Source organism: Salvelinus namaycush, chromosome 42 (assembly GCF_016432855.1).
Source record: "Salvelinus namaycush isolate Seneca chromosome 42, SaNama_1.0, whole genome shotgun sequence".
In the NCBI taxonomy this organism is placed as follows: domain Eukaryota; kingdom Metazoa; phylum Chordata; class Actinopteri; order Salmoniformes; family Salmonidae; genus Salvelinus; species Salvelinus namaycush.
The window spans coordinates 22,594,273-22,618,707 of record NC_052348.1 but is presented as its reverse complement, the minus strand read 5'-3'; the positions used below and the strand labels follow the sequence as shown (position 1 = coordinate 22,618,707).

At 44.6% G+C, this 24,435-nt stretch overlaps 2 protein-coding genes across 5 annotated transcripts; one reads left to right on the top strand and one right to left on the bottom strand.

Moving 5' to 3' along the window:
* Positions 1 to 4: 4 nt before the first annotated feature.
* On the bottom strand, positions 5 to 11,735 carry LOC120035120 (zinc finger protein 777-like). The gene is made up of 4 exons (XM_038981914.1): positions 11,274 to 11,735; positions 3,909 to 4,051; positions 3,412 to 3,523; positions 5 to 3,214 (listed from the first exon to the last, which is right to left on the bottom strand). The coding sequence occupies exons 1-4, from the start codon at positions 11,548 to 11,550 to the stop codon at positions 603 to 605; spliced, it is 3,144 nt and encodes a 1,047-aa protein (XP_038837842.1). The 5' UTR covers positions 11,551 to 11,735; the 3' UTR covers positions 5 to 602.
* A 1,388-nt stretch (positions 11,736 to 13,123) lies between these two features.
* On the top strand, positions 13,124 to 18,073 carry LOC120035133 (zinc finger protein 227-like). 4 transcript variants are annotated; one of them, XM_038981929.1, is made up of 5 exons: positions 13,124 to 13,254; positions 13,509 to 13,752; positions 16,143 to 16,279; positions 16,458 to 16,554; positions 16,756 to 18,073. In XM_038981929.1, the coding sequence occupies exons 2-5, from the start codon at positions 13,527 to 13,529 to the stop codon at positions 17,973 to 17,975; spliced, it is 1,680 nt and encodes a 559-aa protein (XP_038837857.1). In that variant the 5' UTR covers positions 13,124 to 13,254; positions 13,509 to 13,526; the 3' UTR covers positions 17,976 to 18,073. The 4 variants fall into 4 exon arrangements, with proteins under 4 accessions (XP_038837857.1, XP_038837856.1, XP_038837855.1 ...); XM_038981928.1 differs by having other exon boundaries at positions 13,124 to 13,423; XM_038981927.1 differs by having other exon boundaries at positions 13,124 to 13,752.
* Positions 18,074 to 24,435: the final 6,362 nt, after the last annotated feature.

The following is a 24,435-nucleotide window of genomic DNA, read 5'->3' as shown; positions in this document are numbered from 1 at the left end:
GAAATAGGCTTTTTGTGGGTTGTTTTATTTCAGCTCATGAAACCAACATTTTCCATGTTGCGTTTATATTTCTGTTCATTGTAGTTCAAAACCGCAGAACATAAACACCATGACCTGAACACACTACACCTACATTTAAACTTGTTTTTTAGGCTTCAAACTTTTCTAATGAATAGCAAATAACCAGAATTCATGTTTTAAATACAAATAACCAACTCCGTCTCAACTAAAATAAAACAATTTTGTAAAAAAAAAATTTTTTACACTTTGCTACTTCATTCTCTCGTAGCAAGATTCTTCTAAACAACAAAAGCGGGCCCAACTGTTTATAAAACAAAAGCTTTGATACTTATAATTAATCAATACATAAGAGAACAAGTCTTTCCCAATCACTGTCAGAATAGATGGGGATCCCTGCTTCATTAAAACTAACATGGCTGGGTTTTGAATTCACAGCAAATGGAGAAAGAACTATTCCCCCTCAATAGCTCCTATGACACCCTATCTAGTGCACTACTTTACAAGGGCCTGCCACTGTTTCTGGTCAAAAGAGGTGCACTATATAGGGAATAGGATGTCACTGAGTATTTGTCCCCTGCCCTCTATCGGTCTTTGTGTACAGTCTTCAGGTGTTTCTTCAGATGACCAGTCTGTTTGAAGCGCTTGCCACACTCGGAACAAGTGTAAGGTTTCTCCCCAGTGTGGACCAGTTTGTGGTTCTTCAGATTATTGTAATCCAGAAATCCCTTCCCGCAGTACGAGCACCAGTGTCTCTTCTCCCCGTTATGCCACATCAAGTGAACATTCAGCTCCACACGCCTCTTGAACCGCTTCACACAGAGGGAGCAGGCAAACGGTTTCTCTCCGGTGTGAACGCGGATATGAGCCTCCAGGTCACGCTGTGTAATTAAGCGTTTGTCACAGATCGGGCAGACGAACGGACGCACGCCACAGTGGACCACCTGCTCATGCTTAGTCAGGCCGAAGCGGTAGACGAAAGTCTTGCTGCACTGCGGACACTGGTGGCCCCGCTGGTCGCCATGGACGCGGGCGTGGCGGTTGAGGCCCTTGAGGTCGGGGAAGTCCTTGCCGCAGACAGAGCAGGCGAACGGGCGCTTCCCTGAGTGGAGGGAGGCGTGACTCTCTAAAGCAGCGGCGCTGCTCAGGACACGACCGCAGTCTGCACACTGGTTCTTGGCGAGGCGTTTCCGTGGAGCCTTGGGAGACTGTTGGAGCTGGAACGGTCCCGGTGGCGACCACATCGGTTGTGATTGGCGGTATCGGCGCGCCTGCTGGAAAGTCAGTGGGCACTGGGGGGACTTTTTGAAGTTGGAGCGAGGGCTGACAGTGACAATGAAGGGGATAGGTTGAGGGGTGGAGGGAGACCGTTTCAAATGTAAAGCCTCCACGGCCGCAGAACGAGGTCTTCCGCGACGAGGGGTGGTGGAAGTGACCTTGAAGGGGTGAGGCTGTGGGTGAGGAGGGGTGGCAGGAGGAGGGCTTGTGTTGTCCCCTGTAACCTGGCGAGGGCTGGTGCGGCGTGGACTGGAGGCAGCTTGAGGGCTGGGTCTGTATGACCGGCGGCGCTGTGGGTTAGAAGGCAGAAACTGTGTCTGTGTGACCAAGCCTCTTAGCTCTGACCTCAGACCTCTCTGTGAGGCCTTGGTGACCTTTGACCTACTCCTCTTAGCCTGGGCTAGTGCCAATAGTCTCTGAGCCTGCACCCAGGTCATGCTTCTCTTCTTGGATTTGGACACACCTCCAACAATAGGTGACTGTCTGGTCGGAGAGGTCACATCAGTGTTAGCTCCTCCCTCTTCCTCAATCATGACTTGGTTACTACTTCCTTGTCCACTAGACTTGTCGTCAGCCATCTCACCGTTAGCGGTGTCCTCTACTACATCCTGGTCAACGTGTGATTCCCTGGACTTTTCTTCTCCGTTCTGCATCACCTTTGAGTAGTCATGGTCTATAGGGGCGGTTCTCTCTCCTCTGGGTTTCTTAGCAACCACTGGAGATGGTGTGCTGTCCTGGGGGCGGGGCCTTAAGCGGAGGCGGAGACCGGAGAGGAGCGCTTCACGTCGACTTGATTTTTGCTTGCCGCCTACCTGGACAACAATCTCCTCCTTATTCTCGCTGGCGGGGGTCGTCTCCGTAGCGACAGTCCTTGTCATCACAGCTTCCGTAGATGTGGCAGGGAGGGGGGAAAGCCTCTCGCCCTCATCTTCCTGACCCTCTTTTTCCTCCTCGTCTTTCTCCAGCCTCGGTGGAGCACATACTCGGGGTACTACTGACAACTGAGCTAAAAACTGTGTCTTAGACATCTGACAGCAGCCAGAGGGTGTGGGTGTGGTTACAGCAGGGGCTGACAGCTGTACAGGGGCTTCATCAGACGTCCTCTCTGGGACAACAGGGGACTTCGGTCGTGGCACAGTGGAGGAGCGTTGCACATGCTCAGTGACCAACGACGCCTGCTTCTCAGGGGGGCCGGCAGGTTCTGTCAACACAGTCGGAGACGGAGCGGACTGGACCGGTGGTGTTAGCGATGTTTCCGTGGCAACACCCGTCTTCTCCAAAACTGTAGGCGGTTGCAGTTGTGTTGGTGGTGCGGCCGGTGGTCCATCAGGTACAGCTGTAGGCCTAGCTGGTTGTATTGAGGGCACTGATATTGGACGAGCTACAGGTAGAACGTCTGTGTGAGACTGTGATGGTGATGATCGAGGAGGACGAGGGGGTACGGGGCTGGGCTGTGTATCCTGAAGAGGGGTTCTGGGTAACCCGGAGAGGACAGGTGGCGAGCGCTCTGACGATGCTGCTGTCGATTTCACCGGTACGGTCGACTGAACCGCTGTGGTCGTTTGGACAGTTTCTTTTGACAGACTAGTTACCGTGGACTGGGCCATTACAGCAGACAGGACAGTTGATGTAGACTGGATAGTGGCTGCTGATTGAGGAGATGCTGTCTGGTTTAATGTTGATGGAGGCTCTGCTGCTGGTATTACCAGTGATTGCTGTTTTCCTCCAGGGTCCTGGCCTGCACTGCCACTGGTAACCTCTCTGGTCCTGGGCTGGGATGGGCTGAGAGCCTGGGGGACCTCCTGGGTGTCTGGATCTCCCTGGAGGGGGGGCTCTGCTGAGGTAGACTGGGTGGTGGGAGGCCTTTCCTGGGTGTAACGGTTGACCAGGGCCCTGACGGCTCCAGGTGGGACCAGGGCTACAGAAGGAGGGAGATTGACAGGATGGAGAAAGGTAGAGGGGAAAGTTGAAAGGGAGAGACAGAAAGAACAAAAGACAGAGAATAACAGTGGAGAGATTAATATAGATATTATTAGAGCCTGGTTCTCATCCCAATACTCTTTAATACATTGTAATAAGATGTGTGATTCAGAAGCAGGTCTCCCTAGTTCCTACCTCTGCCTGGTAACTCTCTGAGAGGTTGTCTGCGGACCAGAGTCGGGGGATCTCCCCCCTCCTTCTTCAGCAGTATGTACCCGGGGGAGTAGTCATCAGAATAGTCTGCCTCCTGGGGAAGGGGGGGGGGGGGGAACAATGGCAACAACAACAGGCTATATTAGTGTCAACAAAAACTCTGACAAAGGCTGTTAGGCCGATGTACGTAAGTCTAAATAAAAAGAAGAAGATTCCAGCAAGTGCAGTGTACAGGTGTTTCCTTTTCTCTGGGGTCAACAAAAATAGGTTGAGTAGAGAGGTGGATGAATTGGCAAGACAGAAAACAAATCGGTCCGTGCTATCCGGGATCTTTAGGACTTCCCTACCCCGTTGAAGTTGAAATCTAAATCCCTACCTAAACCCCTTAAGTAGGGGTTTAGGAAAGGGGCGTCCCAACGATCCTTGATAGCACTGGCCCAAACAGATCGGGGACTCAGGCCAGGTGGGGACTGTCTTACCCAGTCCACCTCCTGTTTGATCAGCACTAAGGCCGTCTGTGGGTTGCCCTCCTCATCGTAGGCCCCCCGGTGCAGCTCCATCCCCTGGTCCTCCTCCCGCAGGTGCTGCTGCCCAGCCCGAGGCAAAGCATGAGCTGTCAGAACTGGAAATAACAGATCGGGGGAGAGAGAGTGGTTAGGACATAAGCCTGACAGAACAGTATGTGTTGCAACACACCGTACCTAATCGACCACACCTCTCAAAACCACATTTTCTTCTGTGTAATATTGTAGTCTATAGACCGTTGAAAAAAATCCTACAACTGTTAGCTAGAAATCCAAGCCCATAATCATAAGTCTAATGTGTCTACTGCTACTACTATCAATACTACTGCTACTATCGCTGTCGCTGCTACGTGAAAGTGGCATGCACATCTGTCCAGTAGTTTATAAATATATATTGATGAGAATGAGAAACTTAAAGGATGTTTTGACTTGAGACAAATTCATCTGTGGGTGTTTTCAAGGAGCCATTGAAACTAGAAGTCCAAAAAAGTGACAACGAAATGAAGGTAAAATATATATTTATTTTTTTGTTTGTCCCTACCCTCTGAACAATCCAAAGTTGGTTTGAGGTGACTAGGTCACATGGTCAAGGACTAATTTAATTTAAAGTGATTTTGTATATGAATATCTATACACACACACTGAACAAAAATATAAACGCAACATGCAACAATTTCCACGATTTAGGTGAGTTACAGTTTATAAGGAAATCAGTCAGTTGAAATAAATTCATTAGGCCCTTATCTATGGATTTCACACGACTTGACAGGGTTGCAGCCATGGGTGGGCCAGGTAGGGTGTAGGCTCACCCACTGGGGAGCCAGGCCCAGCAAATAAGAGTTAGTTTTCCCCCACAAAGGGCTTTATTACAGACAGAAATACTCCTCCGTTTCATCAGCTATCCAGGTAGCTGGTCTCAGACAATCTCACAGGTGAAGAACACAGATGTGGAGATCCTGGGCTGGCATGGTTACACGTGGTCTTCGGTTGGACGTACTGCCAAATTTTCTAAAACAATGTTGGAGGCGGCTTATGGTAGCGAAATTAACATTCAATTCTCTGGCAACAGCTCTGGTGAACATTCCTGCAGTCTGCATGCTCCCTCAAAACTTGAGACATCTGTGGCATTGTGACAAAACTGCACATTTTAGAGTGGCCTTTATTGTCCCCAGCACAAGGTGCACCTGTGTAATGATCATGCTGTTTAATCAGTTTCTTGATATGCCACACCTGTCAGGTGGATGGATTATCTTGGCAAATGAGAAATGTTCACTAACAGCGATGTAAACCAGTTTGTGCACAAAATTAAAGAATACGCTTTTTGTGCATATTGGAACATTTCTGTGATCTTTTATTTCAGCTCATGAAAACATGGGCCTATCACATTTCAGAAGTTAGAAGCAGATATATAGAAATGAAGCTTAAGTGTATTTTTTCTACCAAAAAAAGGTGTTCCACTGTCTGCCTGACAAATTCTTATTTCTCCATGGCATTATTGAATACTCTTTTATGATTGGCTTGAAGGGCGTTATAGAGCGTGTATATTTACCTCTAATGCATGGTATATTGACATAGTAGAATTCAATGGCTATAGTTAATAGTTACATGTTTTGTTTGAAATGCTGTTGAAAACGAAAGTCAATTTCAAAACATTATTTGTATTGTTGAATTCGATTGTCATAATAGCAAGCGAAGACTGACAAAACACAGGCCTTGTTTTCAGATTTAATAAAAACTTAAAATATTTCTCTATTTGTCCGCTAGGTTTTATGGGTATGATGACACCTCCCAGGGATGGACTGGGAATGAAAAAAATGGCCCTGGACTTTGACTCAGACCAGCCCACCAAAACCCCACCAGCAATACACCACCACTGAAACAAAAAACTTTATGTAAACAAGATTACTGAACAATATCTTTAGTAAAATAGATGTAAAATAGAAAAAGGGGAACATGTGGCTCTTAGGAGGCGGCTGGCTGGAAGGAGCACATATTGGCACAATGACACTGGCAGCAAGGTGGCAAGAATCTCTGGAACCATCTGACCAGTAAAATAAATAATACACAAAGACATTTGTTGGTGAAAAGACTGGTGAGTAGGCAAGTCCTAGAATAATATTTAAATAAACATATTTCCTACCTCCTTAAATGAGCAATTTCTGCAGCAGCTCACTTCTCTCAGCAATGCCATCTATAACCAGGTCACTGTCCAGGGCCATTAAAACATCTCACTCAGTAGCCATGAGCATAAAAACCTCCGGGTGCTGTTGAGAGAGTGCTCCTGAGCATTCGATTGATGAATTTCAGAGTAGAGAAGCTCCACTCGCAAGCTACCTGGGTTACTGACAGGGTAAGTAAGAACTTGTAAGCAAGGCCCAGGATGTGGTATGCGTCAGTCAATAGGTTGTACTGACTAAGAATACGGTAGCAACACACTGGACGGTCCTTGCAAGATGAACAGCTCTTGTTCACCATCTCCACCTCGTCTTTATTTCCTTCAGGTCCATGATCCTCCATAGTCCTGGTTGTGTGTTCTTCAAATCCCGATTGCTTTAACCTAGTCCACTGTTCTGCCAGACTCATGAGCTCACTCTGTAAATTGGCCAGATTTAAATTTGATCAAACATTTGCTTAGTTCTTGAAGGGCTGTCTGTGGAAGGCCACTGGCACTGGATGTTATCTGACTAAAGTGTTTAGGGTCCAGAAGAGTCATGTCGGCATACACAGTGTCATTACTCAGAAATAGCCGATGGATGCCATCTATAACTGTATCCAGTATTTGATTGTGGACACCAATCCTGTATGCACTCTCTGCCCCAGTAAATATCTCATTGTGCCATCTCTCCAGGCATGGTTTTCTTTCCAGCCCTTTTCGTTGGCAGAGTGGTCTCTAACTCCAGCTCTGTTTCCTCAACCCGTTCCTGCAACTTTCTGTTGGCCCACTGAACAAATGTGTCTGCAGCTGCCTTGACTTTTTCAAAATCTCTTGCCGTTCCTTTCAGCTGCTCCTCTGTAGACACAACCATACGATGCGCAGACAGAATGTCCATTCCACTTGTTTGATGATATTTTGTGACTGGTGAGGTGACCTGAAATATTCTGAGGAATATCTGAGCTGTAAGTATTGTTTCATACTTCAGAAACCCCTCAATGTATCCTCGTGCCTTGACCCGTGCAGTAGCGGTGATGTTTTTCTGATCTTGCACGGTGAGAAGGACATCAACATACAGACCCTCATCTGGATTTCCAAAAGCTCCAGAGACTTTCTTAAAGCCACTGTCTTTATCCCACCAGCGTGTCTCTCCAATTGGAGCAAGACGTCTGTGTCTCGGGTCCTTGCTCTCCTTTTCCCAAATGTTCATCCTTTGGTAGGATTCACAGAAGAACACAGCTATGTTGTTAATGAGAAACCTGACCCACTTGCCAAGACACTTTCTGTTGTGTCTGCCAAAACAAGGTTCAAAATGTGTGCATAGCACCACACATGCACTTGATTGGTAGACTTTGCGGAGAGCAGGGCAGAGAAGCTTTTATTCTGGCCTTGCATACTGGAGGCTCCATCAGTGGAATTGCCAATGCTCTTGCTGATGTCAAGCTTCATGTTTTCCAGTACTTCACTCAGTGCCTGGACAAAGTATAGTCCAGTGGATGCCTCGCATTTCAGCACAGCCACAAGCCTCATGGATGACGTTCGTTACATATCTGACTATGACAGAGCATTGGTCTTGTGTTGTAATGTCCTGCGTAGTGTCAATCTGGACTGAAAACATGCCAGCTTCCTGGGTTTCACTTGCTACGGTGGCCTGCATTGTGTGTTGGATGGTGGTAACGACGTTATCGATGGAAGTCTTTGATAATAGAGTGATTAGAGAGCCTCTGCCCCCTCTTGACCCAGACTCATGCAGTTTTTTGCTTTCCTCTATGCAGGCAGTGAGATGCTCTTTCATACACATGTCGTACTTTCCCAGCAGAATGATCATCTCTAAAAAGTTGGCATGGTCAATGCTGCTGTCATCTAACGTATAAGCTGCTTCAGACTGCAGGCCTCTGTAGCTCAGACCCCTCTTTCCCTATGACTTTAATAACATCTATAATGCGCTCTAGCACTTGCCTTCTTCTGTTCACTTGCTCTCTATGAGCAGACATCAGACTGCCGAGGAACAGGCTCTCAATTTTACCTTTGGAGGACCTTAGAAAGTAGGCCTCAGCATAACCTCTATGCATAATGCTCTTCCACTCTCTGATGGATCTGCTTCCAGTCTGCCATTCCATTCATGAAAGGGCTGTACTCTGTGGGCTTTGCAAATGCCATACAAATGAAGCAGAATAAAGCATGGTTCTCTTCACTGTATGACAGCCACTTCCTGTTGGTCCCATCTTTACATAAGAAAATCTTCTGCACCACAGACTTTTCACACTTTTGTTGGGGGTGGAAACTACAAAACATATTTAGGTCCCCTTCTTTATTTTATTTCACCTTTATTTAACCAGGTAGGCTAGTTGAGAACAAGTTCTCATTTGCAACTGCGACCTGGCCAAGATAAAGCATAGCAGTGTGAACAGACAACAACACAGAGTTACACATGGAGTAAACAATAAACAAGTCAATAACACAGTAGGGGGAAAAAAGAAAAAAAAGAGAATCTATATACAATGTGTGCAAAAGGCATGAGGAGGTAGGCAATAAATAGGCCATAGGAGCAAATAATTACAATTTAGCAGATTAACACTGGGGTGATAAATCATCAGATGATCATGTGCAAGTAGAGATACTGGTGTGCAAAAGAGCAGAAAAGTAAATAAATAAAAACAGTATGGGGATGAGGTAGGTAAATTGGGTGGGCTATATACCGATGGACTATGTACAGCTGCAGCGATCGGTTAGCTGCTCAGATAGCAGATGTTTAAAGTTGTTGAGGGTAACAAATTGGGGTGGCAGTGGCATCCTGGCTCAATCTAGATCTGTCCACTGCAGATGCACTATCCTCAACCTGGATGAGTAATTAGTATCAATTAGTATATCATTAAATAAGATGTATAATGTTCATATAATAGTAGAATGTTTGTATAATATTCATATTAATTATATAAATGTTAGTATATTCATAATTTCATATAATAGTATACTATATATCACTAGTATAATATTAATTCCAATTGGACAATACAGCAGTTTAAGAAATACACAACCAACATTTATAATTTTTGTATGTTTTATTCTGTCATTAAATCCTTGTGCAAGAAAAAGGGTCTACATTGGTGGTTGGTCTCTAATTTGTTAATGCTAAGTACTAACTTGACAATAATCATAACCATTCATGCATAACAATGAGTTCAACAGCAACCTTTTTTTAATGTCCCGCCCCATCCAGGCTGTGATTGGTTGGTTCACAAAAAGTGACGTTGAGGAGCGCTTGTTTCAACAAAAGGCACCCGATATAGCTAAATAGCCAAACCCAAACATTGCTCATCTTATCCCTATTGTCTTCTGTCTTACCGCTTCAGCTGCAAACCCTTGACTAACAGTTGAACTGGTATCGCTGGGCTCAATGGGCTGCTCTCTCTCCTCTCTGCTGCCAGTGCCTTCAGGCTCACTAGGCTGAGATGATTGACTGGTAACCGCGCCAAATGAATCATTTGTTATTTTTAAATATTTGGCTTCATCATCCTAAAGGGACTTCAACCACTTCTCTCTCCGCTTTTCAGCACCACCTTTACATTCTCTCTGTTGGTCCATCTTGCTCCACTGCACTATTTATCCAAATGTCACCACTTAACAGAGATGGGAAAGGGGCGGGGCCCAGGTAAAGTTAGAAAATGGACTGGACAAAAAGTAATTGGCTGGGAGAGAGAGGCTAACAGATGTAATACCCAATCACAGTGGCAGTGGGCCGGCAGCCCACTCGCCTGGGCCAATCAGACACACAGCACTTTGTTAATTTTATTTAAACAGGGGCTGGGGTTATTTATATTGTTGCATCGGCCCCAACTGTCAAACGGGCCCACTGGGCCCGTTTGACAGCAAAACTCCTAGTGCTCCAGATGGCCAGTCTATCATTGACACCTCCACTGTGGGACTCTATAGGATCTCACTAGCTGGTGCAAGGCTCTGCACCCCCCAGTGCTTGTTCTGCCCACTCTGATTCATTTCCTCCCATTGGAAATGACAGGCTCTGGTTTTTATAATGCTAGCCAAGATCAACAACACCAAAACGGACTATACAGCTGCAAGCAGGGAGTGGAGTTACAAACGGACAGTACTGAACAAGTTAAACGTCTGACCTGTGATTCAATGTTTTCCACACACACAGCTATGTGTAGCCTACATGGACACCGCGTCCCCCTACAACGACTAGCCTGAAGCTACAGGCCTTTCTCGCAAACTCCATTTCCCTATGTGAGAGCATTGGGAAAATGAAAGGGAAGCAAAAGGGAGTCTGTTGCGCAACTGAATGAATTAAACTGAAATGTGTCTTCCGCATTTAACCCAACCCCTCTGAATCAGAGGTGCAGCCTTCCTTGGTCAAGGGGAGAAGAAAATAAAAACGGTAGATTTGTAACACTTTGCAGGGTCGGGGATTCGAATCAGCGACATTTCGGTTCCTGGTCCAACGCTCTTAGCCGCCCTGTGTGAACTGTACAGCGACATTTCGGTTCCTGGCCCAACGCTCTTAACCGCTAAGCTACCTGCCACCCCTTGTGAATTGTAGGTCGGGATTTTTGACCTGGCTACATGTACATCGAACAACACAGCAGTGATCAGTAGGGACGAATGTTGGGTTCCACCCATTTGTGGTCGAGGGGAATTCCTTATTATTACGTGATTATCGACTTGGAGTCGCCTCCCTCCTGTACCGCCCGTTGCTTCTCGCCACTATCCAGGCCAAGCAGCCCACATCCTCTGAAGTGTCTGGCTAGTTTCGCCTCCAACTTCTCCATACACTGACTAGGCTTCATATCCGCTTGTAACATACACCTGACATGTTGAGTTCTCACCCTATTAGCCTGATGTTGAGTTTACTGGTTACGTTCCAAAAAAGGTGTATACAAATTAAAACGTATACATTAATCAGTTTGGGAAAATATTCTCAGCGTTGAGCCTTCATGCTCAGCCAAATATCTAGGCTATTAGGATGTTTTTTCATTTGAAAGTAGCTTTGCTAACTAGTCCAGGAGCGTATTCATTCCGCCGATTCTGTTGCAAAATGTTTCGGAAACAAACGGGGCGGGAACTACCTGAATTTGTCAAATTGAAAATCGTTTGTTGTAAAACCATTATAAAATTGTGTGGCGGAATGAATACACCCGTTCTCTACTCACCGCATTGAACGCCAATGTCACGTTTGCCGATACGTGATGTTCTTTGACTCGGTCCAGGCTCTGCGGTTTGGCGTTCACTTTCACCCGTCGATATCTTCACATTTTCGAGGGATCGAAGCCTCGATTTGAGGTCCTCGTTCTCTTCTTTTATTCTGGATATTTCGGCTCGCAGTTCCGCAATAGTTGTTTCAAAAAGTTTCGTTGTCTCGGTGACTGCAGTCTTCAATACACTCTCCATAACAAAGGCGAACTGGGTTTGAAAACATTCTTTCGACATGTTGGCGGCAACCAGCTTCACCCCACACTTTCGATTATTATTTCCAATGTAATGTACAGGATTGATCAGAATTGTCGGCCTATGTCCATGACATCATGGTTTCTCTTTCCTCTGTGGACCACTGAGGTATGATATTAAATGGAGACTGAGTGCAAGATGGCCGACCGTTGTTTTACGCAACCTACCCACGTTCGCATACGCCGACTCATGGACGGTCCATATCCGGGTTGGCCGTTTGTATCCGGTTTATACTGACCAACATCACATGCGCATTAGCACTCAGGGGGAGCAGCTACGATAGCCGTTTTCGAGAGCCACAAAGTAACTGCTGGCTGACTGATCTACAAATCACCTTGCGTCTTAAATAACGGCTAATTATGTTTTGTAGATTAGTCAGGAAATGTATCCATGATACTTTGCAGTTTTGATCCTCTCGTACACGGCCAATATGTTCGTCTGTGAGTGATGGGGAACAAATCTGCCTCAGCGACAAACATTTTAATAATTCAATGGATGTTGTGTACAAAAAGGCAATGGAACTCTGCGCACAATGCATAGTGTAACGTACTGAGTGGTGGGCGGGATAAACCGCTTCAATGTAGATTTTTCTGTACATTTATTGTTATTTTCAAGCAAAATATAAAGGAGTTGTACTCCAGTGGCGGTAATGCAACATATTGGAATGCCAACCTCCGTTAAACCTCATCGAAGAAGAAATAAAAAATGAGCTCCGACTTTGAAAATCGATTTGAACGGTCATTCAACTCGGAATTCCAACTCGGGCCTCTTTATAGAGCTCTGACCTGAAGATCACTGACGGCATGAATTGACGTCGTATTTCACAAAGTTATAAAGTTTAACTAATAAAGTAAGAGACGTTTCTTACAAGATTATTCACAGATGTTATCATTGTAATAGTCTTATTTCTAAATATGCAATTAATGTAGAAAATAAGTGTAGTTTTTGTGAATTGGAAAATTAGACTATAGGGCATTTATTTTGTTATTGTTTGCATAGCAAAAAATTTGGGGCAGATATGAAAATATACATTAGCGATAAAATGGGTAAACCTGTAAGCATTACCACATTTTATCTTTTTTATTTTACATACATGCGAAGTGACTGTCAATACATGAATTCGATTTTTTTCATTTTATTGGGAAAATGTTTCATCTATTAAAAGAAGTTCATGGGTAAAAAAACGTTTCAATATTGTTCTAATTTATTTAGAATATTATTTATCATCCCTGAAAGGTATAAATAGCAATTTATCAAAGAACTGTCCACAGTATTTGTCAAAATGATGTCATATTTGTATATTGTTTGGTTTTGTACAATGTTCGTGTGATGTAATAACTCTCTCTCTCTATATATATATATATATAATAATGTACACAATAAATACTGTAAGTGTCTGTATCCTAATGTATAATAAAAGTTGAATTATATTTTGAACGTCAATAACAGTAAACGTGTAACATACAAAGCTATTGCTTAAAGAAAGGTTGTCTTTTTACTCCAGTAAAGAGCGTTCCGATGTAGATTGTCCCACTACCCAACCCGTTGGTTTGTTTCCGGAAGTTCGACTGTTTTTGTGGGTGCTTTTTGTGTTGCCTGTCTAGCTAAGTAGCATGCCAACTACCATAGCCTTACTTTCTCTCAATACATCTGGTATTTATATTTATTAGAATAGCCTCATATACAGTAAGTGCTACAGCTTATATCTCAAAATGATAAAACAATTGCAATAGGACAGTTATTGGTAGAGGCAAGAGGTTTAGTTACCAGTATCTTTTCTGCTAAGGTTAGCTAATTAGCTAGCTTCATATCATTTTGATAGACTGGATCGTAACACTGACCAACCTGAACAAAAGTAGGTAAACTTTACGATCTCATAACTGTAGCTAGCTACACGTAGACAGTTTGCCATGATGTCTGAAGCCATCGTAACCTTCCAGTCTCAGCTCTCCGGGGTCATGGAGACGGTCCTAAAGTCAGCCATATACGAGATCACCAGGCTGGTGGAGGATAGCTTCCTGGAAGAGGTGTTCCGGAGCCGGGAGCAGGTCGAGTCGCTGAAGAAGCGGCTGCAGTGGTCGGAGGACAGTCGCAAGGAGAGGGATAGAGAGGGAGGCCAGAGGGGGAAGTGTGCGGACTGTGGGAGAGCTGACGTGGAGACAAGCTCTGGAACCTCACAGACAGGTGAGGAGTGAGAGACTTTTAAAGACAATATATCTACTCAACAAAAATATAAATGCAACCTGCAACAATTTCAAATATTGCTGAGTTACAGTAAACATAAGGAAATCAGTCAATTGAAATCAATTCATTAGGCACTAATCTATGGATTTCACATGACTGGGAATACAGATATGCATTTGTTGGTTACAGATACCATACAAAAAGGTAGGGGCATGGTTCAGAAAACCAGTCATTATCTGGTGTGACCACCATTTGCCTCATGCAGTGCGATACCTCCTTCACATAGAGTTAATCAGGCTGTTGATTGTGGCCTGTGGAATGTTGTCCCACTCCTCAGAAAATGGCTGCGCAAATTTTCAGAATATTGGTGGGAAATGGAACACAATGTCGTACATACGCCGATCCAGAGCATCCCACACATGCTCAATGGGTGGCATATCTGAGTATGCAGGTCATGAAAGAACTGGGACATTTTCAGCTTCCAGTAATTGTGTACAGATCCTTACGACATGGGACCGAGCATTATCATGCTGAAACATGAGGTGACGGCGGCGGATGAATGGCACAACAATGGACCTCAGAATCTCATCACGGTATCTCTGCATTCAAATTGCCATCGATAAAATGCAATTGTGTTCGTTGTCTGTAGCTTATGCCTGCCAATACCATAACCCCACCGCCACCATGGGGCACTCTGTTCACAACGTTGACATCAGCAAAACGCTCACTCATACAACGACATGCACGCTGTCTGCCATCTGCCCAGTACAGTTGAAAGAGTATGGTTCTCCAGTGTGCCAGTGGCCATCGAATGTGAGCATTTGCCCACTGAAGTCGGTTACGATGCCAAACTGCAGTCAGGTCAAGACCCTGGTGAGGACGACGAACACGCAGATGAGATTCTTGGGCTATCCTCTACTCTTTTCACTGCTTCAGCATAGGAAACATTTTGTCCCTTTCGAACTTTCTCAACCCGTCTCTCTCACAGGGCACTTGGGATCCCAAGCTGCATGGGCGTCCCCAGAGTTGACACGCAGAGTTTCTCTATCCCTTCATTACACTCTGTCTGACTATACCCTCCTGCACACTTCTCACATTGTGGGATCTCCCTTCTACACACTGCTGCAATGTCCAAATCCTTGACACCTACAGCACCATAGCATGTTCGGAACATGGGCCCTCACAGAATATCAAATGTAACCTAACCTGACCTTTATCAGGTAGAAACTCTGTTTCCAAGCTCAACAAGACAGACAGGGTATTCTCAGTCTCGCCATAGCCACCGGGTCTACAACTCACCAAAAGGCGGGCGTCACAAACACTAAGAGTATTCCTTTTCATCTGATCCACCTCTGCACTCAACGCCACCCTACTGGTCACTCCTTTGAGGGGTGTCCTGCTCCAGAGAGCAAAGCACAACACAAGTTGAAACGTGTGATGCGCAGCGCCCCCTGCCTTTGGGCGGAGGATGCACAAAAACTCTATACAATTCCACTTCTCAAAACTTTCACAGATGTAACCGCTCCCAGTTTGTCCTTCACCCAACCTGACACAACGTACGGGTTGGCCAAAAAGCAGGAATCCACTTTTTCCTACCGGTCCAAAATCATCTCTGAATGTCTACCACACCTGTAGTCGCAGGTACTTCACCCTGGTCTGGCTCAACTTCAGAGCGCTACTTCACCCTGGTCTGGCTCAACTTCAGAGCGCTACATCACCCTGGTCTGACTCAACTTCAGAGCGCTACATCACCCTGGTCTGGCTCAACTTCAGAACGCTACTTCACCCTGGTCTGGCTCAACTTCAGAGCGCTACATCACCCTGGTCTGACTCAACTTCAGAGCGCTACATCACCCTGGTCTGGCTCAACTTCAGAGCGCTACATCACCCTGGTCTGGCTCAACTTCAGAACGCTACTTCACCCTGGTCTGGCTCAACTTCAGAGCGCCTACTTCACCCTGGTCTGGCTCAACTTCAGAGCGCTACATCACCCTGGTCTGGCTCAACTTCAGAGCGCTACATCACCGCCTACTTCACCCTGGTCTGGCTCAACTTCAGAGCGCTACTTCAACCTGGTCTGGCTCAACTTCAGAGCGCTACATCACCCTGGTCTGGCTCAACTTCAGAGCGCTACTTCACCCTGGTCTGGCTCAACTTCAGAACGCTACTTCACCCTGGTCTGGCTCAACTTCAGAACGCTCACTACTGCTGACTGACTCATGGTTCTCAAAAGAACAAATACATTTATAGGTACTTTTACTTGGTTTCTATTCAGGAGACATTTTTACACTTACCCGTCATCGCACTCTGATCTGCTCAGTCTGTTGTTTCAATCTAGGCCCTTTCCTTTTACTTGCAATGAAATGTTCTCTTTGTTTACCTGTGGCCAGGTGTGGAGAGGGGGCGTGGCCTGAAGCAGGAGAAGGTACCAGGGGAGGAGTGGAGCAGCTGTGGGGGTGTGGCCGGGGAAACAGCCTTCCATGATCTGGAGGAGGCTGAGGCCACCAGCCCTAGGAGAACCTCTGAGGTAGGTAGGGGACTGACTAAACACCAGTGTTACGGAATGTTCGTTTAGAACTATATTGTACAGAACAGATTAGAACTGATTGTCAGGAAGAATAGGGGACCATCATGTCAGCTCTGTTCATTCACTGTCAGTTCATCCATAATTTAGTCAGAATCGACTCATTAATTTCCTCTTCCAGTCCACAGAGGTCGGAGGTCAGAAGCTGGACAGTCTGCTGAAAGAGGAGCCTCTCCACAACACTGAGTTACGGGAGAGATGGGAGTTCTGCCTGGACGGTGAGTTGAGGAGTTTACAACAAAAATAACAGACAATAGCCTACCTTTTATGATGATGAGAATGATAAGGAGAGTAGCTTCTAATATGTTGTCATTGGTATTATAACAAGTCAACTTGCAACTTTAAGTTCAAATTGAGCATTAGTTACTCTACTACCGTTTCTACTATTGCCAATGCCTCATGTCTCCTGTGTTTTTCAGGGGCCGATGGTTCGGACGTCTCGGGGCCCAGTAAGAGTTTCAGTGAGCAGGAGCTGCAGCAGTGCCAGGCTGACTGGGGGTCTGGTCTAGACCAAGGGCCTAAACCTCCGGGCACCGAGGGAGACGCAGGGGACCCCACCGACCCTCTCTACCGCCCTCGTTACAGCATGAAGGAACTGGTGGGCGGCTTTGAGAAGTCTGGTTGCGAAGGTAGTGGTGGTGGCGGCCATCTTGTAGACATAGAAGGGCTGGATAGGTTTCCTGGTTCTCCGTCTCGTCTGGGGGCACTGAGCTACGGAGCTGCGGGTCACTACCAAGTGAACTTGGGGGGGTCTGAGGGGGGAGACCACCATCGCTCCCAGATGCCTGACCCCCATCAGAGCCAGAGGGAGCAGGTGGGATCGCCAACGCCACCCCCCCACCCAGAGGTGGGAGAACGGAACTGCCTGTTGATAAACGAGGAGGGGTACCTGCAGGACTCCAGTGTCTTGTACCCCGAACACGGTGTGCCGGAGTTGGGTAGCAGAGCCGGCCACAGGGGGCTAACCTCCATCCACTCTGGAAGCTCAGCCCACAACAACACAGAGAGCCTGTATGGTGCTGCTGGCAACTTTGGACACTCTTTAAACCTCAGCAATCATTCACAAGAGCAGGTAAAAGGAGGAGGAGGGGGGAGGTGTCACGCCTGCAATCAATGCACTAAGACCTTCCCAGACTCCGTTTCCCTCAAGGCCCACAAGCAGAAACACGAAATGGGTAGAGGGTTGAGCACAGGGTCAGGGTCTGGACCTCCATACTCGCGCACCCAGTGCGGTAAGATCTTCACCCAGGCCTGCAACCTCAAGGTCCACCAGCGGGCCCACCAGGCCGAGGGACTCCACCTCTGTAGCCAATGCAGCAAGGGCTTCACTTCCTTCTCTGACCTGAAGAGGCACAAGTGCAGCCAGACGACAGACAAGCCCTACTGCTGCTCCATCTGTGGGAACAAGTTCAATCGGCTCTGGAACCTCAAACTGCATCAGCGCATTCACACACAGGAGAAACCTCACCGCTGCACCATGTGTGACAAGCGCTTCACACGGGCAGACAATTTGAAGGTGCACCAGCGTATCCACACTGGGGAGAGACCGTACTGCTGCGCTGTATGTGGACTCCGCTTCAAACAACTGGACCATCTGAAGTCGCACCAGCGCAAACACAGGCCGGATCTCCTGAAATGAATTTGTTAAAAAAATATATACAGTACCAGTCAAACGTTTGGACACACCTACTCATTCAAGGGTTTTATTTTTACTATTTTCTACATTGTAGAATTATAGTGAAGACATCAAAACTATGAAATAACACATATGGAATCATTTACTAACAAACCAGCTTCACCTGGAATGCTTTTCCAGCAGTCTTGAAGGAGATCCCACATATGCTGAGCAATTGTTGGCTGGTTTTCCTTCACTCTGCAGTCCAACTCATCCCAAACCGTCTCAATTGCGTTGACGTCAGGTGATTGTGGAGGCCAGGTCATCTGATGCAGTACTCCATCACTCTCCTTCTTGGTCAAAAAGCCCTTACACAGCCTGGAGGTGTGTTGGATCATTATCCTGTTGAAAAACAAATGATAGTCCCACTAAGCGCAAACCAGATGGGATGGTGTATCGCTGCAGAATGCTGTGGTAGCCATGCTGGTTAAGTGTGCCTTGAATTCAAAATAAATCACATACAGTGTTACCAGCAAAGCACCATCACACCTCCTCCTCCATGCTTTACGTGGGAACCACTCATGCGGAGATCATCCGTTCACCTACTCTGCGTCTCACGAAAACGGACAGATTTCCACCGTTCTAATGTCCATTGCTCATGTTTCTTGGCCCAAGCAAGTCTCTTATTCTTATTGTTGTCCTTTAGTGATGGTTTCTTTGCAGCAATTCGACCATGAAGACCTCATTCACACAGTCTCCTCTGAACAGTTGATGTTGAGATGTGTCTGTTGCTTGAACTCTGTGAAGCATTTTATTTGGGCTGCAATTTCTGAGGCAGGTAACTCTAATGAACCTATCCTTTGAAGCAGATGTAACTCTGAGTTTTTCTTTCCTGTGGCGGTCCTCATGAGAGCCAGTTTCATCATAGGGCTTGATGGTTTTTGCGACTGCACTTGAAGAAACTTTCAAAGTTCTTGAAATGTGCCGAATTGACTGACCTTCATGTCTTAAAGTAATGATGGACGGTCGTTTAGCTTTGCTTATTTGAGCTGTTCTTGCCATAATATGGACTTGGTCTTTTACCAAATAGGGCTATCTTCTGTATACCCCCCACCTTGTCACAACACAGCTGATTGGTTCAAATGCATTAAGAAGGAAAGAAATTCCTCAAATTAACTTTTAATTAGGCACACCTGTTAATTGAAATGCATTCCAGGTGACTACCCCATGAAGCTGGTTGAGAGAATGCTAATAGTGTGCATAGCTGTCATCGTTGTAAAGGGTGGCTACGTTGAATCTCAAAGATAAACAAATCAAAAGGTATGTTAACACTTTTTTGGTTGCTACATGATTCCATATGTGTTATTTCATAGTTTTGATGTTTTCATCATTATTCTACAGTGTAGAAAATAGTAAAAATAAAGAAAAACCCTTGAATGAGTATGTCGTGTCGTTGACTATCATTAAATGTGAAGACTGTATATTATCAATTCTGTGTAATTTCATTTTGCGATTAAACTAAACATGTAACTTTAATTAACTAGGAAGTCGGGGTACCACGGGAACATGTTTAGAGTTTCAATTTCCAGAATATAACTCTTCAGATATTTTCATATCTTATCAAAACAGTTGCTTATTAATGAATTTTGACCTCATCAGTCTCATTACTGAACGTCGCAAACCCTTGGATATCTGTACGAACACTAGCATAGAATCATGTATAAGCGATATATACATTTGGCTCAATTATTTATTTACTAACTAACTTAAAACTTCTTGCCGCTATAGGGGGTGCTGTTTTCGCATTAGCATAATTTCCTCTACAGATTAAACTGCCTCTTATTCAATTATTGCTCTTACATATGCATATAATTAATACCATTGGATAGAAAACAATCTATAGTTTCTAAAACCGTTTCAATTTTGTCTCTGAGTTAAACATAAGTCATTTGACAGCACTTTCCCTGACCAAGAAGAAGAATGCAAGATGTGTATGCTCGCTTCAACGCTCTGCCTATATATGGTCACGCCACCTATGACCCGAAACACACTTCATTCGTCTTCCTCTGGGTGTCAAGAGGACGTCAGAGGAGAAATGTTTTGTTTACCTTGTACTGACGTGAAATAAGACCTATTTCTTTGGCGTGACCGACAACTTCCGGTTCTCTGACTCGCGCTATTTGGAGGTGCGATTGTCTACTGTTTTGCTGCCGTTACGGATGAAAACTATCTCCGTCTCGAAGTTTGTTTGATACATGTGACCATATCATCTTAATGTATGTTTTTTCAATATAGTTTAATCAGATTATTTGAATTTTTTCGGGAGTTTTGCCGTGTTCCGTTCTGTGACTTTTTTTTACTTTGGCCAGTCGACCAGTACATATGCTAAATGAAGAGGGAAAGTTGCCATTATGAATGGATTGAACGACTCATCAGGACTAAGGACACATTGATCAACATTCTGATGAAAGATCAGCAATAGTAAGACCCAATTTACGATGTTATTTCATATATCTGTCGTGCATGTGAACTGGTCGCGGGCGCCCAGCTGGTTCTGGCTGGCGTGGCTATGCTAATTTAGCGCTACATTTTGTTTTCGCTATAAAACATTTAATAAATCTGAAATATTGTTTGGATTCACCAGATGTTGGGCTTTCAATATCTGTACGCTGTGTATTTTTCTGAAATGTTTTAAGATAAGTAATTAGTTATATGACGTTGGTCTCTGTAATTGTTCTGGCTGCGTCAGCACTATTTCAGATTGCAGCTGCAATGTAGAACTGTGATTTATACCTGAAAAATGCACATTTTTCCAAAAAAAACTATGCTATACCATAAATATGTTATCAGACTGTCATCTTATGAAGTTGTTTCTTGGTTAGTGGCTATATATATTTTTATTTAGTCGAATTAGTGATAGCTACTGACGCAGGAAAAAACTGTTGGAGTAAAAAAATTGTGTCTTATGCTAACGTGGTTAGCTAATAGATTTACATATTGTGTCTTCCCTGTAAAACATTTTAAAAATCTGAAATGGTGGCTTTATTCACAAGATCTGTATCTTTCATCTGGTGTCTTGGACTTGTGATTTAATGATATTTAGATGCTACAATTTACTTGTGACGCTATGCTAGCTATGCTACTCAGTGGGGGGGGAGTGGGGGGTGATCCCGGATCCGGGTTGGTGACTCGTTAAAGGTTAATCAATCACAGAATTACATAAACACACACAAATAGTTCATACATTGGTTACTAGATGATACAAAGAAAAAGTCCCTAGCGGACAAAACTGATATGACGGCTTGGTAGACAAAGGAAAGGGGTGGGGACCGCTCAAGAGCGGGAAACTCATAGAGGATAACTACACTCATAGAAATTGCTAATACTTTGAACACGAACACCCGCTCATTCTAAAAGAAATAGCAATTTACATATTTCCGAGTGTATGTTTTGTTCTTTAGTTTGTAGATTTCATTGCCATTTCAATGTGGGAATGATCTCCACGTTCTCTGGCCTTGTCCTTTGGGAGAGCTGTAGTTCTTAACCTCACTAGGGTATGTGGGACGGTAGCGTCCCACCTCGTCAACAGCCAGTGAAACTGCAGGGAGCCAAATTCAAAACAACAGAAATCCCATAATTAAAATTCCTCAAACATACAAGTATTTTACACCATTTTAAAGATACACTTGTTGAAAATCCAGCCACAGTGTCCGATTTCAAAAAGGCTTTACGTCGAAAGCACACCAAACAATTATGTTAGGTCAGAGCCAAGTCACAGAAAAACACAGCCATTTTTCCAGCCAAAGAGAGGAGTCACAAAAAGCAGAAATAGAGAGAAAATGAATCACTAACCTTTGATGATCTTCATCAGATGACACTCATAGAACTTCATGTTACACAATAAATGTATGTTTTGTTCGATAAAGTGCATATTTATATTCAAAAATCTAATTTTACATTGGCGCGTTATGTTCAGTAGTTCCAAAACATCCGGTGATTTTGCAGAGAGCCACATGAATTTACAAAAATACTCATAATAAACATTGCTAAAAGATACAACTGTAATGCATGGAATTTTAGATCCACTTCTCCTTAATGCAACCGCTGTGTCAGATTTCAAAAAAACTTTACGGAAAAAGCACACCGTACAATAATCTGAGTACAGCGCTCCGAGCCCAAACAACCCAAACAGATATCCGCCATGTTGTGTAGTCAACAGAAGTCAGAAATAGCATTTAAATATTCACTTACCTTTGATCTTCATCAGAATGCACTCCCAGCAATCCAAGTTCCACAATAAATGTTTGTTTTGTTTGATAATGTCCATCATTTATGTCCAAATACCTCCTTTTTGTTCGCGCGTTTAGCCCAGTAATCAAAATTCATAAAGGTGCGATCACTAGGTGCAGACAAAGTCAAAAAGTTCCGTTACGGTCCGTAGAAACATGTCAAACGATGTATAGAATCCAATCTTTAGGATGTTTTTAACATAAATCTTCAATAATGTTCCAACCGGAGAATTCCTTTTGTCTTCAGAAATGCAATGGAACACAAGCTAACTATCACGTGAACGCGCATGGTCAGCTCATGGCTCTCTGGCAGACCTCTGATTCAATCCCCTCTCATTTGCCCCCATTTCACAGTAGAAGCATCAAACAAGGTTCTAAAGACTGTTGACATCTAGTGGAAACCTTAGGAAGTGCAACATGACCCCATAGACACTGTGTATTTGATAGGCAAAGAGTTGAAAAACTACAAACCTCAGATTTCCCACTTCCTGGTTGGATTTTTTCTCAGGTTTTTGCCTGCCATATGAGTTCTGTTATACTCACAGACATCATTCAAGTTTTAGTTTTAGAAACTTCAGAGTATTTTCTATCCAAATCTACTAATTATATGCATATTCTACCTTTATGGCTGAGTAGCAGGCAGTTTGATTTGGGCACGCTTTTCATCCAAAATTCCCAATGCTGCCCCCTACCCTAGAGAAGTTAACCATTTCAACATGTAACTACCGCTTCATGTTTTCTGATCTAATGTACATTTTGTTGGAAGTGGTTTTATACTCTGTAGAAAAGGGGGCGTTCCATGACGCTATGTCATGGCTGTGCTCACGGGGGCTTGGCCACTGACTAGTTAAACTTTATATGAAAACCCATACTCTCATTTAGAAGGCTAACATCACATTTCATCTTTTCACAAATAGATTAATATGTAATCATATACATTTCACAACAGTTAGATGTAAACCCCATAATTGAGAAGTGTACGCAACCAAAGACACAGTAATGTGTGTTTCCTGTCCTTCATGAGATCACCAAATGAAACACACTCGACATGACTGTCCCTTAAGTGTCCATGGACCATTCCCACATTCTCAAAAATATAAATATTGTTTAATTCTCCCATTTTGGGGATTAGGAGTTTTGGCAAGGATATTGTATTTGTTCTCCGTAGGATCTCCCTTCATACTGAGAGTTTCTACCAGGAATTTATGACCGTTGTAAAACCTGATGTGGGAGAGAGAGTGAGAGGGGGAGCCACGATATACACCCAAAAGGGCCACGTCGTGACAGTCCCCCTCTGGTGGGTTCAATCTTGTGATTATCCTGCAAGTTGCAAACCAACATAAAAATAATGACCACGTGATGTCCTGGTTCTGGATCATCGTTGCAGTCCCCTTCTGGTGGTTGAACTTGGTAGGCTCGCTGAGAGCGGAGCAGTCCACCACAAGGATGGGCGGTGGATGTCCAGTTGGTGATCGCCGTTGCAGTCCCCCTCTGGTGGTCGACCCGGGTAGGATTTCTGCAAATGGAGCAGGCCACTACAAGGATGGGCAGCGGCTGTCCGGATTGGGATCGCCGTTCCGGACCCGTCGTCCAGGCTGGTGGATCTAGGCAGTAACTTAGGCAGATGTTAACAACGCACACACACTCATGAAATACATAATTACATTTCTTCCCAAATGAGCGGTGTTGTGGCACTAAGCGATGGTTGTATGGGGAACTTGTTTATGACTCTATCACTTCCTAAGTGTCAATGGAAATAAAACTAAAAGAAATTAAAGCAAAACCAAAAGATATACAAAATATAGTTATCACACCAAAATCATCTAATTGAACTGTATTCTATATACGTCTAAGGTCTTGGGGAAATGACCCTATCATGGTATTGTCTATTGTCATATCTAGGGTGTTCCTAATTTGCGGTGTGTTGCTTAGGGCACTATCTTAAGTTGATAACTACATGATACGTCTACAGCTGGAAGGCACCAGCTTCGGGCAGTCTACCTTGGATGACCTATGGACCTCTGTGGAGAAACAGGTGAGTACTGTAGCTGTAGAGTCAAACGGCCTAAGAGTACATTTTCAACTTTACTAAGGCTGGTATTTTGTTCAGACCCTTAAGTGATCCGAGCATAAATCCTCATTAAATGTTCCATTGTTTGTGCTTACACGAGCGTACATACCAAGTGAAAGAAACC